Genomic DNA, 17,475 nt, shown 5'->3' with positions numbered 1-17,475 from the left:
TTATTATTATTATTATTATTATTATTATTATTATTATTATTATTATATTAAAGGTATATACTTCATAAATAGGACTAATAGTATTATTAACTAGAATTATCAACAGATATGACGTCTTTATATCGTGTTGCAGAGATATCAAGTAAGCATGGTAACCAGCTAGCAGCAGTGCATCCTGGTCCAACATTCCTGTGCTAGTGGTGTAAACACCAACACTCCTGGAGCCCCGAGCTGTCTGTCCGGACCACAGCCTGCACAGCTAATTTAGCTAACCAGCTAACAGCAGCTGCAGTTAGCAGCAGTCAATATTTCCTCTGGTAAGATGGAGTTGGTTTTGTTTGTAGACCTAAAACCTGGAAATCAGTTTGCGTGTTTGTTCATCCGGTTCCCTCGTTTCAAAGTGATTTAGTTTTTGTTAATTGGTTTTCAGTTAAATGCCTGAAATAAGGTCTGTGGGCACCACAGGCTTAAGATATTTACACATTTTGTTCTAAGACATAAAATACACCATTACATGCCCCACAATTTAGTTATGAGAGAGCTTACCTGTTTTAAAAAAACAAGTGTCTGAATGAGACTACAGAGTTTGTGAAGGACCTAATGTTGTTTGATGTGTGCACTGTACTTGATGAGCACTTTGGTACATATACTGTCCTAAATTTTGTCTTTGGGTCTCCTAACAGACACCCGTTTTCATAAAGCTCTAAAGCTCTAAGGCTCTTGGCCCTATTTTTCATGAATGATTTATCGGTCCATTTCTGCAGTTGTTTGGTAACAGACAACGAAGTATCCAGGAACTCACCGTGTCATCAATCTGAATCAATCTGTCAGAAACCCACAGATATTCAAATTAGAAAATATATTTAGCTGATGGAATAACATTTGAGAAGCTGTAATGAATTGATTTTTCAGATGTTTGAGGTCTACATTTTGTGAAGAGCAACATTTTGCTTTCATAGTTTGTTTCCTGGTATAACACCGTTCTTCTCTGAGTGTCAAATGAGATGATGGTATTTAATATGATAATTATGAACATTAGAGCTTAATGTTTATAATGATCACTTTTATGATATATGATATATGTCATAATATAAAACATTATATTTAACATAAAACATGACAGTACTGCAGATGTTGTTGCAGATGTCTCACGCTATGATAAATAAACTATCTGCCTTTACATAATAATAATAATGATAACAATACGTTCATGACAGTTGAATTTATTTTATTTTTATGTTCAATGTCTTCATCATTAGCGGGGTCATACGCAATAAGAAATGAGTAGAAAAAGACAGAGCAACAACATGTTTATATAAAACTTTGAATAGAGAAGCTTGACGCACAAAAATTCACATATAGTCATCTAAACAATAGGACCTCTGACATCATTGTAATACTACACTGGGGTTCTGTTACTCATAGTGACAGAAGGAGAATGTTGTCTTGTGGTTACGTATTCATATGTGACTCATAAAACACTGTTGGATACTGTGATATAGTTGAAGGTTGCAGCAGATCTCCACTTCTCTCTCTCCATCACCCAGCTTTGATGGTTTACGGTTTCTTAGGTTTGGCTTTGGGGACCACTTTAACAGTTGTGGACACGGATTTGGCTCCTTGCAGGTTCTGGGCGGTGCAGGTGTATGTTCCTTGGTCCACGTCCCTCGCCTCGTCCACCAGGAGGACGGACTGAGACTGCTGCCGAGCCGCTCCTTCACCCACTGGACTGACGCTCTCTTGTGTGTACAGAGGCCTCCCAATCTGCAACCAGCAGAGATGCTCTGGTCAGTTTGGACATTAACACACAATGCACAGCATCTTTAAGTCTTTAAATGTTAATAAGTCAGTGATAAATAGTTATAGTCCTGGGTGGCTCTGCAGTCCATAGGCTGGATGCCTCTTAATTAGTAACAAACATGCTAGAAAGGCAGTAACATCAGTTACACAGATCCTTCTCTTAATTTGTCTCACAAACAACCGGATTTGCATGACTTCTTAATTTTATCATAGCCATAGTCAAGTGTTTTTATCAACCTCAATGAAATTATAATAAAGAATCGAAGCAAAAGGTTGCAATCAGCCCTATCTCCTCCTGAGTGTCTGACCTGCTGTCCTGGGTATTCCCAGTTAAACTCTACGACCACGTCCTGTTCTCCCACCACGGAGCAGCTGACACGCAGATTCTCCCCCACTGCCACCGAGCTCGGCGACGCCTGGATCACTGGAGCAGGAGGAGCCATGGGGTCTGATGGCAAGTGTGGTACATGAGTGAGTAATGTCAGTGTTAAGTCACACCAAACAATAATTTAACAGCAACTTTGCGGTAGTCAGCAAAATGAAACACTGTAACTGGCAATTTTCTGTGTGGAGTTTACATGTTCTGCTTGTTTTGCCCACTTTTCTCCTGCAATCTTAAAAAAGCATGTACAGTCACACTACAGTGGCCCTTTCATGTAATGTTCCAGCACTGCTGTATGTACAGGAGTGTTAAAAAACTGCAGTGAAGTATTCTTATAGTTAATTACTAAAACAGAAGTATAACTACAAAAGGCAACATTTTCTGAATACATTTTGGTGTCAAAAATGTTTCTGTTGAAATGTTTCGGTGTAACTGCTGAGTGAAGTTGAATTATCAGCTGAAATAAAAGTGCATATGGAAAAACTGATCTGGACTAGAAAAGTGCTGAGAGAGATTTATCGTAGTTTAAGTATTTGAGCTGAACGAGGATTTAATTTGAAGTGGCGGTTGAAGCATGATCACTGAAAGCAGTCACAGTAGATTGTACGAACTTGTGGGAGTGAGAAAAGTAGAAAAAAAGTTTCGACATTGCTCAGAATGTGAAGACCTTTCACCTACCACGGGCTGCGAAGCTGTTGGAATTCAATGTCAAGTAAAAAAACCAGAGAGCAAAAAGAAAAATGTAATTAATTTCAAGTAATTTACCACATTAGAAGAGCTGCAACCAACAAATCGTTGGCCTGTTAAGGGACAACTTAATGGCTGCACTCACAGTTAACATAGATGAGCATGTACTTGGTGGAGCTCTGCCTCAGGTTGCCCAGACTGGCCACACAGTACAAGGCTCCAGCATGATAAGGCCGTGGTCGATGGATGGTGAAGCCCTTCTTGACATTAAAGGAGATCTCCGTCCCGTCCACTGCGACCTCCACGGGTGGAAACTCGCGGTGCAGAGTCACTTTAGCCTCTGGTGAAGTCACCTGGCAGGGGAGGACTGTTGGCCAGTTTGTTCTCAGCTGAATCACCTCGTAATAGTCAGACGATGGCACAAATAGTTCCTGTGGGTCTGAGTGGTGCAGTGAGAAGATAGGGCAGATAGATGATAAGATAGAATATAAACAGGCTCACTATCACACTGATGGGGAAATAAAAGCCAGGTCACTTCTGAGAAGTGCATGTGTAAGCATCAATAAAGTTTGTTCATTGTACCGGGAAAGAAGACGAAGACTTTGACAGCTTTGTCATACTCTTTCCTGCAGTCTGTGTCCTCACAGTACGTAGGATAACAGGTGTACTCCCCTGTGTCTGCGCCAGTCGTGTTGACTAATGTCAGAACACCATATCGCTCGTGTTGGACAATCCTGAAGAGTCCAAACAGGATAGAGTTAAAGGACGGACTGTGAGATAACAGATTTTATTGTTCTGTTGTTATACCTCAACAGAAGAATAAATTGTGCATAATAAAGATTTATTGACCGTGAAGCTCACCTGAGCCTTCCATCATCATCCTCCTCCAGGTACGGGGGGACGCTCCACTGCACAGGGCTGCCCCTGCACCTCAGCTCCAGAGTGTCTCCTGTCTGCACACTGACGCTCTCTCCCACCTTCTTAAACTTCCCTCTGTTTAGCACCTTTATGTGTCAAATAGAAAATCATCAAATAGGTGTACAAACATATCACAGATGCAGTGATTCTTCTGCCTTAATGAATCTTCCTTTAAAGCTGTAAATTGTAAGAAATGGCTCAAATCGAAGGTAGCGCCTAAATTATAGGGAGTGACATACAGTAACTACTGACTGCTGCTCACAGCACTCTTTTCTCTTTTCTATAGTTGCCTCTGGTTGTAGCTGGCAGCTGTTTGCTAATAAGCTCAATTAGTCATGGGGCTGGTGGTCTTATTCGCTGTGGGCAAATTAGACTGAACGCAACCTCTGAGACCGAGAGATGCCAGTTTGAAGACAGGGGACAGAGTACGGAGGTGATTGACAGCAGCTCAGATCAGGACTACGACTTCAGGGGTGAGATGACACGGCAGGCAGGGACAGGACAGGCCGGCATAAGCAGTGGGTGAATACAGTGTGTAGAGCTGGAATACATTTTCATCTTACTCTGTGAATTGAGGATTTATTTTGACCAAACAAGTGGTGAATTTGTTTACGTTGAATTTGAATGAAGTCTGTTCGTCCAATGCGTTAATGAGGCAATTAAGCTCGTCTTAGTTCTAACTTGAACTTGAATTCAGATGGGGCACGGTTGTATTTTTTCTATTTCGTTTGGAAAATAGGTATGAGAATATCTCTTTTGTTGACATTTTGTGAGTTTATTTTCTTAACTTATTCGACTGAGTGGCAAACTCACCATCGCATGCGTTTCCTAGCTAAAAGTACATCCGACTCTTTGTTAGCTACAGTTTAACTCTTGAGGTGCAAAGTGGTATCACGGGACAGGAAAGGCCAGGGCTTGCTGGTTAGCAATGCTAACTTCAGTAGACATCTCTGCAACACAATACATTGGTGTCAAAGACACTGATACTTCTCATTCTGTTTTTTTTTTAAACTCAAGTTTTGCCCACATCTTACAAATTGCACTTTTAACATATGAAAGATTATTCTGTACTAGATGATATACCTGTGTGAGGAAGGTCTGTGGTGGAGCTGCAGGTGTAGCTTTGACTTTAGGTTTGGTTGTTACAGCTCTTGGACTTTTTGTTGATTTCCCGAGTTTAGGTTTGCTTGGCTTGGGCTTCCTCCCCGGAGTGGTCCTCTGTTCTTCGGCCTCTTTTTGACAATAAGCTACACAGTGACAGAGCTCGTTAGGCAAATATTTCACAAATATAGACACAGACTATGTTTATAATATCAGAAGTTACTATCTTCATAAAAAAAAGAATACAGTAAGCTGGCTGTGTGTGGTAACGGTATAATTTCTATCAGATGCCAATTTAATAGAGTAAGTCATGTCACGCATTAGGCCAACAGAAACCTGCCCTCCTTAGCATTTCTAGGAGCACATGTTCACAGAACTGCTCAGCAAGTGAATAAAGTCACTTACCTAACTCCAAGATTACAGCACAAATTAGGAGAGTGCTCAGCACCAGCCTCCGCTTTGACCCAGACAAGTTCAGCATAAGCATGACTGATCAGTAATCTTAAAGTCAAACTTAAATCAAAGTGGTCTGTGGATTGTTAGTTCACACGGTTCAACACAGAAGAACGTATCGCAGGAACCAGAAGGAGGGAAGGAGAGAGACGCGAGGAGGAGGGCAGAGCTTGCGAGGTCAGCTGTTTACCAGAATCACACAAATTCCTCCTCCTGAGAGTGGCATTAGTACCCCAGATTCCTCCTGACTGGCTCAATGGAGGCTTTCAAGCCTGTCCGGACCAATGAGGGTCCAGGAGCAGAGGCCCCTCCATGTGGAATCGCACAGCCTGTTTGCTTAGCTGCTGGACTGGAAGTGTGCTAGCAGCATGAGTCTGACCCTCCGAAACGCACCTCACAGCCCAGACAAAGACTGTGGCAAGGTTATTAAAAGCATTTGGTGGCCAGTAAACCTTTGTGTCCTACCCATGCTGATTGCCTTTAAAGCAAATTACAGGTAGATTCACATAAATCCACAAAAAGCAAGTATAAACAAGATTCAACTTATCTTCTTTCTATTCATCTGTTGTTCAGGTGCCGGTTACACCAACTCATCTATACGATAGATAGATAGATAGATAGATAGATAGATAGATAGATAGATAGATAGATAGATAGATAGATAGATAGATAGATAGATAGATAGATAGATAGATAGATAGATAGATAGATAGCCTTAAGGGGTACATATAATGAAAAACTCACTTTATCAATGAAAACAACCCTGCTCACTGTGTCTACAGTATAAACAGGGCGGATCAACGGTTCCAAAGGGAGGGGGCTCACATGCACTAACATGAACACGCTGCCAGCCTTGCTCTAAAACACAAACCTGGAAGCTCAATAATAATGATAACAATTACAACACACAGAGAGAGACTGTGACGTCACTCTATGCTCAGGACGTCTTTTCTCCACTATATCCTTACATAGCAAATAGTTGTTTCCTGACATCTAGTGAGGCTGAATGTTGTTAATTGGCCCTTTATTAACACATCCCATTCAGATTTTTGTAGGCTGCCAAGGTAAGAAAACTTGAGATTCAGAAAGCCATTCAGATTTTGGCCTTGTTCTTATCTAAAGTAGAGAAAGAGTTGATTAATACCGCCCCGATACTGAGTTTTCCCACTCACAGCTTTAGAGCTACCTGTTCGATGGTCCGCCGTTGTTTTAGTTTCTGTTAGCATGTTGCTCGGCTAATGTTGCTATTCCCAGTCTGGGTGATGTTGGAATATTGAATGACAGTCAAGGGCAACTGTACAAACATAAAGGTTCATTTGAAGCCAACTAAATAAGGAGTAATACGTTTGATGCCGAGAACTTAGTTTTTCATGTTAATTTCTGTTTTTATAACATCCCTGCAGCGTTACTGTTGTTGTAATCAAGAGCCAGTTTAGCTCTGGGATCATCACCAGTATGTTTGTGTTTGTTGCTGCTGTGTGTACATTGAATTGATAAACATACCCTCAGGATAATGATATGGTTATGTATGAAAAACTAATTTTGCTATTGCCTAGCAGCAGCGGGTGTTACTCTGATACATTTGTTATTAGAGCAGCATGGCTCCTTTAAGGACTAGGGCAGCACTTAATGTGTGTACGAAGCGTTTGTGTGGCAGAGAGAGAGCACGTGACAGAAAGTGCAAGCAGTAAGTTGTCATTGTAACAGTAAACGATGAGTGTAGATCAGTTTGTCAGTGAACACAGACTGCAGCTTCTCAAGACCAAAGTAACCCTCCTTCACTGGACAAGTTGTTGACAATGTCCTCTTATCCGGCTAATTTATAGCTAATCATTTTATCATCAGGGGCACTCGGGTAAGCAAATGAAGGATTTGCGTAACCACGAGAAAACGCTGATTGCCAAGCAGTGCAGAATTCTAGTGTGAAACAATGTGCAGACAAGATCTTAATGTGTAAGTCCATCAACTTTATCTACATATAGCTCAATTATCTGTTGCACACATTGGAACTTGATATTTTAGGCAGTTAAAAATCTTAAAAATGAAGTGTTTGTAAACAGGAAAAGAAATCATGGTTTTGCATATTTGATTCAATCCATAGCATGCTGTACCCAGTGAGAACAATGTAAACCTCTCCTTCTGGGTGACCGGCTAAGCCATGGTTTTGAACATGACACAGGTAAGCTGCTGTGAACGGGCCTTTTGTTCTCCGTGCGCTCCGGGTTGTGAGCCCAGTCTCTGGCTCCTTATCCAAGATTACGAGTAGAACTGGACTATTTATTAACATGCCGGTCATAAAATGAAAACCAGGCTGCAGCCGTCTTGAAAACTGGATTCTTTCTTTTTTTTTAATTGAGGAATACATTTACAATACATAATTAGAAAACATATACAGTTCCCATATTTACACTTTTGAAACAATGAACAGTTAATACAGTGAAATAGAAGATTTTCTGTATCTACATCGTGCACACTTTTGTACAGTCTAACGCTACATAATGATATGCAAAAGAAACAACAACCCATAAGCGATTCTCTTGTTACTCATAATCACAATCAGGATTGTATAAAATTTGAGTACATTTCAACATTTTACAGGTGATAAGAAAAGTGTGATCTTGCTATTTAAGTGAAATAAAATTTAAATTAAACTGTTTGAGCCCTTATTTATTTTCTTTTTACGGTGTAAAACGGTGCTGCTCTGATAGTGGATTTCGAGGCTCCAGGACAGGGCTCTGACTATGACACAGGCAACACATACAGGTCCAAAAATATGAACGGCTTCATTTCAGTGTTGGCGATGACAATATTCAGATACAATAAAAACTCCATCAACATGTAATAAAGCGTAAATGTGCGATAAAAGTCAATATGTTGGTCCATATCAGCACTGGTGCATGTAAAACAAAGTGACAGGCTTAAAGCAATTACTCGCTGTAACATCTCAATCAATTATTTTCTCCACACACACCGAGAGGCTCAGAGTTTTACTTCGTGGATGATCGTGTCTGTTTTGCCGCTGACAGTTTCAATCCTCATCTGGCCTGTCATGAGCCGCTTCCTCTGGACACTGAAGTGCATGCCGTATCCAAAATAGATGATTAACCCTGGGGAGAGGACATGAGGATCATTACAGTTAACAGCTGACTCGATAAAAGCCCTTTTAAACATTCAAGCATACGCAATCTTACCCACTAACATCCAGATAGCGTATCGTAACCATGTGTCTGCACCTAACTGGACCATCAGGTAGACGTTGATGAATGTGCTCACTAAAGGCAAAGCTGGGACTAAGGGCACCTGTAAACAGAGAAAACACGATACATGATAAGAGAAGGGAGTTTTCTCGTTAACGTTTGCTGGATGTCGTCGCTCTGACACACAATTATAATATTCTCACCATGAAGGTTGCCTTGGTGGTATTTTGTGGTTGCCTCCAGATGAAGAAGCAGCAGAGCAGCAGCATTAAGGCGAAGATGCAGACAAGCACTATACTCCATACCTCACGCTCGGCAATTTCATTAATGCATAGGGACAAGGTGAGACACAGTGCAAGCACGCATCCAACTGCAAAAAAAACCCAGAGAGAACAGTTTGTAGACCACAAAGACAGAAGAATTATGAGAAGACGGAACGAAATTGTAATAACATAGCTGCTATTAGCTATTTAGCTAGTTGGCTCAGTTAGCTGTGCAGTTAGTGGCCCTGCCCAGGAGCTGGCCTTTTTACAGCGTTATTGACAAGACATTTTAGATAGATGACAGGAAACGGGATGAGCGAGAGGGGGAATGACATGCAGCTAACATCCTCGGCTCAGGCTCAAACCCTCGACCACTTCAGCGAGGACAGAGCCTCCACACATGGGACGCATGCTCTACCAACTGAGCTGCCTGGGTGCCCTGGTTAGCATGCTAACTTGAGTACATAGCTCTGTAACACATCAATGTCTTTGAAATAAAGTCAGAATGCTTATTTCTTTGCATTCTGTTTGTAATTTTAGTTAATTCCTGAATGTTTTTATATAATTTAGTTTGATAGCCATTTAAATTAAACTCCAAATATTTTGATGATCAGTTAATAGTTTCAGTCAATTTTCAAGCAAGCACAAGCAAAAATGTCAAATATTTGCTGTTTTTTCTTTTTTTCTTCATTTATGTCATGCAAGCCCTGGGAAATTATGATGGTTAGCTTTTACCATATTATAGACTGAACAGTTTATCGATGATCATCGGCAGATTAATGGACTTGCATTTCTATAGCGCTTTCCAAGTTTTGCCATGCAAGGTGCCAACTGCTAACTTTTGGGTTCAGTATCTTGCTCAAGGACACTTCGACATGCAGCTGGAGGAGCTGGCATTCGAACCAGCAACTTCAAATTACTAGACATCCCGCTCTACCTCCTGAGCTACAGCCATCAATGGATAACATTAACAATTGTAGTTGCAGCGGAGGGAAACAAACGAAGAAGTAGACGCAGTAACTAGCTATTCAGCTACTATCAGAGTGTGACTACTACTGCAGCACAATATCCTTGAGGAGACATTCTCTGTGCGGTGCAGGTAGACATCATATTAATACCACTATCATGAATTATTTTTGCCACGGTAAACGTGTATTAAAATCAAATATTGTTATAGCCCTAGTTACAGCAGTTGCAACAGCTAAGCAGACACAATAACTTTATAACTTTGTAATGTTTGCCATACATACTAGAAATCAGTGTCAAGGTGGTGACCGTTCTTGAGGAAGATGAATTGGCAGTTGGCGGCGGCTTCACTAAGACAAACTTGGGCTTTGATTCCATGATCTGTAGCTCTGTCTCCTCAGACGGACCCTCCTGGTACCTTGATTGCAAAATAAGTTACGTAAATTAAATTTTGCTCAGCCTTCTGGGGAAACCACTGAAGGCAGAAGAGACGGATAAAATAAACGTACCTCAGTATTAAGATGCATATGGCCACCAGTGTGTAAGCAAACAGAGTGCCAATGGACATCATTTCCACCAACGCGTCCAGGTCAAACAGCAGCGCCATGATGGCTAAAGGTGGCAAACAGGCAATATGGAGTTACTTCAAGTCCATGGACCTCACCACATGTACATAGAGGCTGATGAACAGCTGGAACATCTGTACCTGCCACAAATCCAGATGATACTGTGGCTACAGCAGGACTGCCCTTAGAGGTGACTTTGGTCAGGGGCTGGAAAAGCAGGCCGTCTCTGGCCATAGCGAACAGCACCCGGGGCATCGGGAACATTGAACCCAGCAGGCTAGAGAGACAAACACAACCAGAGTAAATCAGTGTGCACCTAAATTATTTGAGTACCTAGCACATTATTCCTTAGAACAACATCTCCATGCAACAGAATATGAGTGGTGACTAACTTTATTAAGCCAACATTCTCCAACACCATTCATAAACACACTACATTAACTAGAGTAGAGTGGGAGACAAGGCACCAGGCTAGGTACACCATGTGGACTGTACTACCTGCACTTTCATACCTGGTGGACAGGGCACACAGAGATCCCACAGCCACTACGTATCTGGCGGGATCCCAGCCGACATGTTTGAAGGCAGCAGGCAGGGGGCTTTTTTCATCCAGCAGGTAGTAGGGCATCATCAGGGTGAGAGCGGCAGACACGGCAAAGTAGGCCAGGAAACAGATAAGTAGTGAGGCCACAATGCCTACAGGGATAGACTTCTGGGGGTTCTTCACCTCCTCACCTACGAGGGAAGACAAAGATTATTACTAACTCACTTTTGTGATGTCACTTTTTCAGGTGTATTACATTACACAAGAGGAAAGATATTTGAAAACAGTTATAATTCACTTTTTAAAAAGAGGGGCTCTTATCAAGCAATTCATTAATCCGTGTTAAAGTGTTAAGTGAAGGTTTATGCATTATCTTGTTTGTGTTTATTTCTGACCCTGGAAATTGATAAATTGACACACAATTAACACAATTCCAAGCCAGGAAGGAAGCACAGGCCACAAATCTACAGAGCTTTTAGCCACATCTCTTGAACCCTCATCAGTTCCCAAGATTTCATACATAGTTACGTGATAGCTGAACTGTCTCTGAGCAAACTCCCTCTGCTGGCAGGACTCTGACCACATGCAACAGCACGTACACGATCACACTAATACTGACCAAGGAGGTAGTTGTCATTTTACCTGTTGTAGCGATGCAGTCGAATCCAACAAAAGCATAGAAACATGTTGCGGCTCCGGCCAGTGTTCCACCAAAGCCAAACGGGAAAAATCCACCGTCTCCAACATTAATAGTCTCATTTTTAGCGTTTCTGCATTGGGGAGAGAACATTATTTTGTGGTTATTTACAGTGATGGAATTTAACCAAGTACATTCACAAAGGTACTGTACTTACATACTATTTTGAGATATTTGTACTTCACTCCTATTTTTTTTGCTACTGTATACTAGACAATTACTGTTATTTTATTTATTTATTTATTTATGTTGTTTATTTCGGGCATGTCAATTCATAAGCATCACATTTCATCATTGTTCAAATAATACAACACACATGGCCGAAAGGGAAAAGCGGGAGAAGCCAAAGCTTATCAAGTCCCGCCCCCATTACCCACAGGAGAAAATCTTCATCCTGATCTTTTCCTGTCTTTTGCAATTTACTTTTTTCTTTTCTTCTCTTTTTTTTTCTTTTGTTATGACCTTTGACAAAACATATTCCAGCAGTAGCATACAGAGCTGAATTCAAGCTCTAGACAGTACATACAGATTACATGTGTGTCTGCACATGTGTCCATATTAGTCCATCATGAGTGAACAACAGTCTCATCTTATGGCCTCATCTTATAGCCAGGCTTGCCACAAAGTCAGAATGTCCTTGGACCATACAATTTTCTCAGGTTCAACTTATTGTTTGGGTACAGAATGGTATTTGTTATGCTTACATGCCGTCTCAACACAGTGTCTGCCCAGTGTCTGTTGATTCGTGCCTCTGACCTTTATCAACCCTCTAGTATTGATCTGTACTGATCAACGATTGAATGTACATACTTTTTTTTGAAGCCACTTAGTGTTGCTGATTTTTTGACATCTTCTTCTAGCACATTCCATTGTTTAACACCTTTGACCGATAAAGAAAAGGATTTTAACGTAGTTCGTACTTTACTTTGCCTGAAAATCATGTTCCCTCTGAGATTGTGTCTCTCTTCTCTGTCTAGGAAGAGTATTTTCAAATTATGAGGGAGGCTTTTGTTAGCAGCTTTGTACATCATTTGTAGTGTGCGATAGTTTATTACGTCATATAGTTTAAGTATTCTTGATTCAATAAATAACTGATTTGTGTGTGCCCTATAGTTGGCATAATGTAAGATTCTCAGAGCTCTTTTTTGGAGTATTAACAAAGGCTGTGTGGAGCCTTTATATGTGTGTCCCCACACCTCTGCACAGTATTGCAGGTGTGGAGAGACGAGTGCACAGTACAACAGGTGAAGTGCTTTTTGATTTAATATTTTTTGTGCTTTCCAGAGTATGGACACACTCCTGGCCAACTTCCTTTTTAGCTGTCTTATGTGTGGCTTCCAACTTAACATGTCGTTGATGATTACTCCCAGTACTTTGTTCTCATGTACCCTTTCAATATTCACTCCGTTTACTTGAATGTTAGTACTGTTGTTGCAGCCTTTTTTCCCATATAGCATGTATTTAGTTTTCTCAAGATTTAATGATAATTTATTTATATTAAACCACACATGAAGTTTGGCCATTTCGTGATTTACTGTTTCCACAAGTTGGTTCAGGTTAGTCCCCGAACAGAAAATATTTGTATCATCTGCAAATAATATTAATTTCAGAATATTTGACACTTTGCATATATCATTTATATATAGTATAAACAGCTTTGGACCCAGAACTGACCCCTGTGGGACCCCACAGACTATGTCCACTCCATTACATGTATCTGATAACTTTAGTTTCCAGTTGCTCTGCAGATTGTGTGCTGTGTCAGAGCCAGGAGGAATGCATTTTTAAATGTATTAATTTATCAGCTATCACATAAATACAAATATTGATTCTGATTATCAGAGAACTGCTGAATAACGGCCTCAGTCTACTCTGAGTGGTCAGCACACACACGCCTGTGCAAGCACTGACTTTGACCTTTTATAACTCTCAAGTTCTGTTGCTTGCACAAGAACATATAAAATGCTGAAGGAAAGGGCCTTGAAATACATTAACTGCAAGAAAATTTGTGTTGATACTAAAGACATTTTTTTACTGAAGTACTGTTCATATGGGGGCCTTTTACTTTTACCAAAGTAATATTTTATCATTATATCTTTAACTGTACTCAAGTATCACTTCTAGCTAAATACAGTAGTGTTGCTGTCTTGTTTATCTCACTGTAAATCCCCAGTGAGGTAAACAGGAGAGCAACACTACTGTATCTATGTAAGATGGGATCTTGCACACACATAGACATATTTAGAATTATATTTCTTTTTTAACATTACTCTAGTGTGTTGTTTAACACATCTTCTGGATTGATTTGCCAGTTGCTGATGTCGCCCTTGATGAATCCAGAAATGGTCACAAACAGCAGCACCAGGATGTTGACCGCTGTGAAGATCTTGTTGATGGTTGTTGATTCCTTCACTCCAAATGCCAGCACACCTTCATGGAAAACACAATGAACGTTTGTTGTATGTATGACTGTCACCACAATGACAACACCGGTGTCGTCCGTTTACCTGAGAGGATCAGGACGAGGGAAGCAGCAAAGACGTCTGGGTAAGGCGCCAGGCCAGTGAGGCCCATGGGTACATTTGCTGCAAAATATCTCGATATGTGGCCTCCTATGAGATCATCAAATGTCCCACTCCATGCCAGAGCCACGCTGGATGTCCCTGAGTAGAAAGATGCAATAAAGCAATCAGCCTGAGACACTGTAGTCATAAACAGAAAGCACTGATGGCCATGTCTCCATCAATACGCCCACACCTTATGACTCAGCCACAATCACGCTTTATGGGGTTGTCAATATGAAAGAAGTGAATTTAACAAGTGGTGTAAAAAAAGAAGAAGATTGTTGATGAAGAAAACTAAACTTTCATACTTTCACTGCTAAATGAGCCACATACAGTATCTGCTTCGACAGCAGGTAAAAGGTCACAGCGTCATTATGCTGATGGTTGATCATTTATGGGTTTCAGTGTTCACTGTGAGCTAAACATGTTACATAAGTGAAAACTTTGATTTTGATTTGATTTCTGAGGTTGGAAATCACAAGTTTGAGCCAGAGATTAATATTGAGAAGCATATTAAATTGAAATCCTATCATTTCTGTACATTTTTACCATATTCACGCATCATTTCACATATTAACTTTACAACAAAACAACCATTATAAGAGGACTCAAAACATGCATTATTCAGTAAGAATAGATAATTGCTTATAATCCTGTGCATTACACTTACCTATGACGTAGGAGAGTAACAGATTCCACCCAGTGATGAAAGCAAGCAGCTCTCCAACGGTCACATAGCTGTACAGGTATGCTGAGCCTGTTTTGGGCACCCGGGACCCAAACTCTGCATAGCACAGCCCGGCGAATATGGACGCCAAGGCAGCGATGAAGAACGAGATGATGATGCTGGGTCCAGCACTGGTTCTGGCCACCTCTCCAGACAGGACGTAGACCCCGGCCCCAAGGGTGCTGCCCACACCCAGGGCCACAAGGTCCAGGGTGGTCAGGCATCGGTTAAACGTGGACTGCTCCCCATCGGGCTCCAGGGGCTTCCTCCGGGACATGCTCGTCAGAAAGGACTTCACGCACGCCATGCTTCTGAGGAGTTTGGATCAGGATGTGGGAAGGTGGAACAGGTGAGAGTGCAGTTTGATGTTAATGAAAAAGAGGGAAGGGAAGAGTGAGGCGACAGGAGGGGGGTGGTGGAGGAAGGGTGGCTCTGTCAACCTGTGAATAATTGTCAGGTCAGCCCCACACCCCCACAGAGTCTTCAGTCTTTAAAGAATCATTTTTAAAAAATCTACTTTCAGGTCAGTAAATACCTGACATTTGGAAAAGGCACTATTCGTAAAAACAACAAAATGAACCAAATTCCATGTAGTTGAAGCTTAACAGAGTCAGTATGATAAGTAACTAAAATTCTCTATTAACCTTTCATGTAATTCAAATTGAGGACAAACAAGGATAAAAGTGTCTTACCTGTTCTGTGTAATCCTGTGTCTCACAGGTGTGCTTAAGAGAGACAGTTGAAAAGGAACCGTCAGTAAATGACAATATTCATTTATAACTTGCCCTTCTTTATCTCCCCCCTGATATGATAATGCTGATGCCTGAAGTTTTCCCTGCCGCCCACAGCACAACAACAACGCCCTGCTGGAGAACTGCACTTCAATCTCAACCTTCAATCACTTGCACAATTACTTCCTTGAACATTTCTGAGGAATGCAGGAGATGCGTTTGTAATTTGCTCGTCAACCTTGTGATAATGTTGTTCTCACCTCACCAGAGCAGTATCATCTCAGAGATAATCCCTCCCCTCAGCTTGATGCGGGGCTACTTGTGATCAATCACTGTTCAAATCAAATGGAAAAATACAAAAACACTGAGAAATGTTTCCTCACCACTAGAAAACCGTGTCGACATTTTTTCTTTTACAAATTGTAAATGACTGCACCTGCTGCACGAGATTTCTTTAAAAATAACTTTATGATTTTAGCTTCTCAACCACATAATTTGATTAGTTATCCCATATCAGGCAGAACAGGAATTAAGGAAATGAAAAGAAGGAAATTAGCTAACCACGAAGGAAATTAAACAGTGTTACATGTGTTTCTTAATTGGACTTTTTCTGTACAAAAACAGTAAAAAAAAAAAAAAAAAAAGCCTCCTTTTGTGAGTTACTCCAGTGAGGGCTGTGGATTTGATGATCATATCGTAATTGCATAATGACAGCACATGTTCGTCTGTCACTTTAAATTTTGCCCTTACCAATAGGAGCCAATGAAGAAGAAACTCCGTAAAAAATAGACTACATTTTTCTAAATCTCCCCAGTATCTGACCACCATGGGTAAAACATTTGTATTTATAGCTTTTCAGACAATGTATCATACTCTCCAAAACTGTACTGCATGTTCTCACTGTGTGTTTACTGCAACAAGCTTGCATCCTTATCACTGCAGCTATGTTGGACTTTTCCTGCTTCTTCGTGTCCACATCTCTACCTGGAGGTGTGAGCCTGCCAGATAAATGGCCCTCTGGGTTAATGAAACAGGAGGACAAAGCAGCTTTCAGGCTGCACACTTACTCTTTGAGAGGTAGCTTTCGCCTTCTCATCTCCCATCAGGGGATTTGAGCTCACCTAATCCCTCCTGGCATCTACTTTAGCAGGCAGGAGAGGAGTGGGAAGGCAGCCTGTGTGGACGCTCAGAGTACCTTTGACCAAACTTGAACTTTCCTATCTGGAAATCTTGCTGGCTTGAGATACCGTAGTTTACAGATGATGAGTAGAGTAATGCTTATCTAAACAACAACTGCCACACACACGTGATGTGCAGCTTTATGATCAGAGGGCTGATCTGGATCACATTGAAGGTTCATTAATGTGTTATTTATGGCTTCAAAGAGACTTCTCAGATGCAGTGTTACAGATCAATATCCAGCTTTAAATCACAGATGCAGGTTAAAGCAGAGGTGAGGGAGTTGATGGTAATTTTGTTCAAGTTCTTTACCTTGTCTTCAGTCCCACGAGGAGTGACTGGTGACTGTGCTGCAAAAATATCCGCGCTGTTGTCTTGGATGAAGGAAACATGATTTTCTACAGCGATATATACAAGCCTGGCCTGTGTGACCCTCCCACTCAATGGACTTACTTACAAAGTAGCCTTTCTCACTCCCGACCAGTTTGGATCATAATGTGCTCATTATTGGACGGCACAGGGTGAGAATTGTGAGCACCAAATCCTATTCAGAATGTCAAAAATGCTTTTGTGCTCACTTCATTTGTTTGTTTGTTTTTTATCTTTTGTTTACACACATTTTGATCCGTGAACATGTAGTCAGTGTTACTGATAAACATAAACGTATGTAAAAAATAAAATCATGTGGAAAATTAAAGCT

The 17,475-nt window shown here is 41.0% G+C and overlaps 2 protein-coding genes and 1 long non-coding RNA gene across 4 annotated transcripts; 1 reads left to right on the top strand and 2 right to left on the bottom strand.

The window, feature by feature from the left end:
- Positions 1-1,211: 1,211 nt before the first annotated feature.
- LOC115568841 (platelet-derived growth factor receptor-like protein) lies at positions 1,212-5,538 on the bottom strand. The gene is made up of 7 exons (XM_030396494.1): positions 5,294-5,538; positions 4,871-5,034; positions 3,731-3,873; positions 3,452-3,603; positions 3,015-3,308; positions 2,109-2,248; positions 1,212-1,764 (listed from the first exon to the last, which is right to left on the bottom strand). The coding sequence occupies exons 1-7, from the start codon at positions 5,373-5,375 to the stop codon at positions 1,558-1,560; spliced, it is 1,182 nt and encodes a 393-aa protein (XP_030252354.1). The 5' UTR covers positions 5,376-5,538; the 3' UTR covers positions 1,212-1,557.
- Positions 1,652-2,754, top strand: LOC115568842 (uncharacterized). Its single transcript, XR_003981449.1, has 2 exons — positions 1,652-1,787; positions 2,131-2,754. It is a non-coding gene; the product is annotated as an uncharacterized LOC115568842 (long non-coding RNA).
- A 2,125-nt stretch (positions 5,539-7,663) lies between the features above and the next one.
- Positions 7,664-17,182, bottom strand: LOC115568840 (cationic amino acid transporter 2). 2 transcript variants are annotated; one of them, XM_030396493.1, is made up of 14 exons: positions 17,088-17,169; positions 15,857-15,928; positions 15,558-15,590; positions 14,809-15,176; positions 14,082-14,237; positions 13,845-14,004; positions 11,520-11,647; positions 10,846-11,068; positions 10,474-10,610; positions 10,277-10,379; positions 10,052-10,185; positions 8,742-8,908; positions 8,533-8,641; positions 7,664-8,448 (listed from the first exon to the last, which is right to left on the bottom strand). In XM_030396493.1, exons 4-14 carry the CDS (start codon positions 15,170-15,172, stop codon positions 8,321-8,323), a joined length of 1,809 nt encoding a protein of 602 aa, XP_030252353.1. In that variant the 5' UTR covers positions 15,173-15,176; positions 15,558-15,590; positions 15,857-15,928; positions 17,088-17,169; the 3' UTR covers positions 7,664-8,320. The 2 variants fall into 2 exon arrangements, with proteins under 2 accessions (XP_030252353.1, XP_030252352.1); XM_030396492.1 differs by lacking the exon at positions 15,857-15,928 and having other exon boundaries at positions 17,088-17,182.
- Positions 17,183-17,475: the final 293 nt, after the last annotated feature.

The sequence above is a fragment of the Sparus aurata genome, chromosome 18 (genome assembly GCF_900880675.1).
Source record: "Sparus aurata chromosome 18, fSpaAur1.1, whole genome shotgun sequence".
In the NCBI taxonomy this organism is placed as follows: Eukaryota; Metazoa; Chordata; class Actinopteri; order Spariformes; family Sparidae; genus Sparus; species Sparus aurata.
Note: the sequence above shows the minus strand (reverse complement) of the source record. Positions and strands in the feature narration are given on the sequence as shown.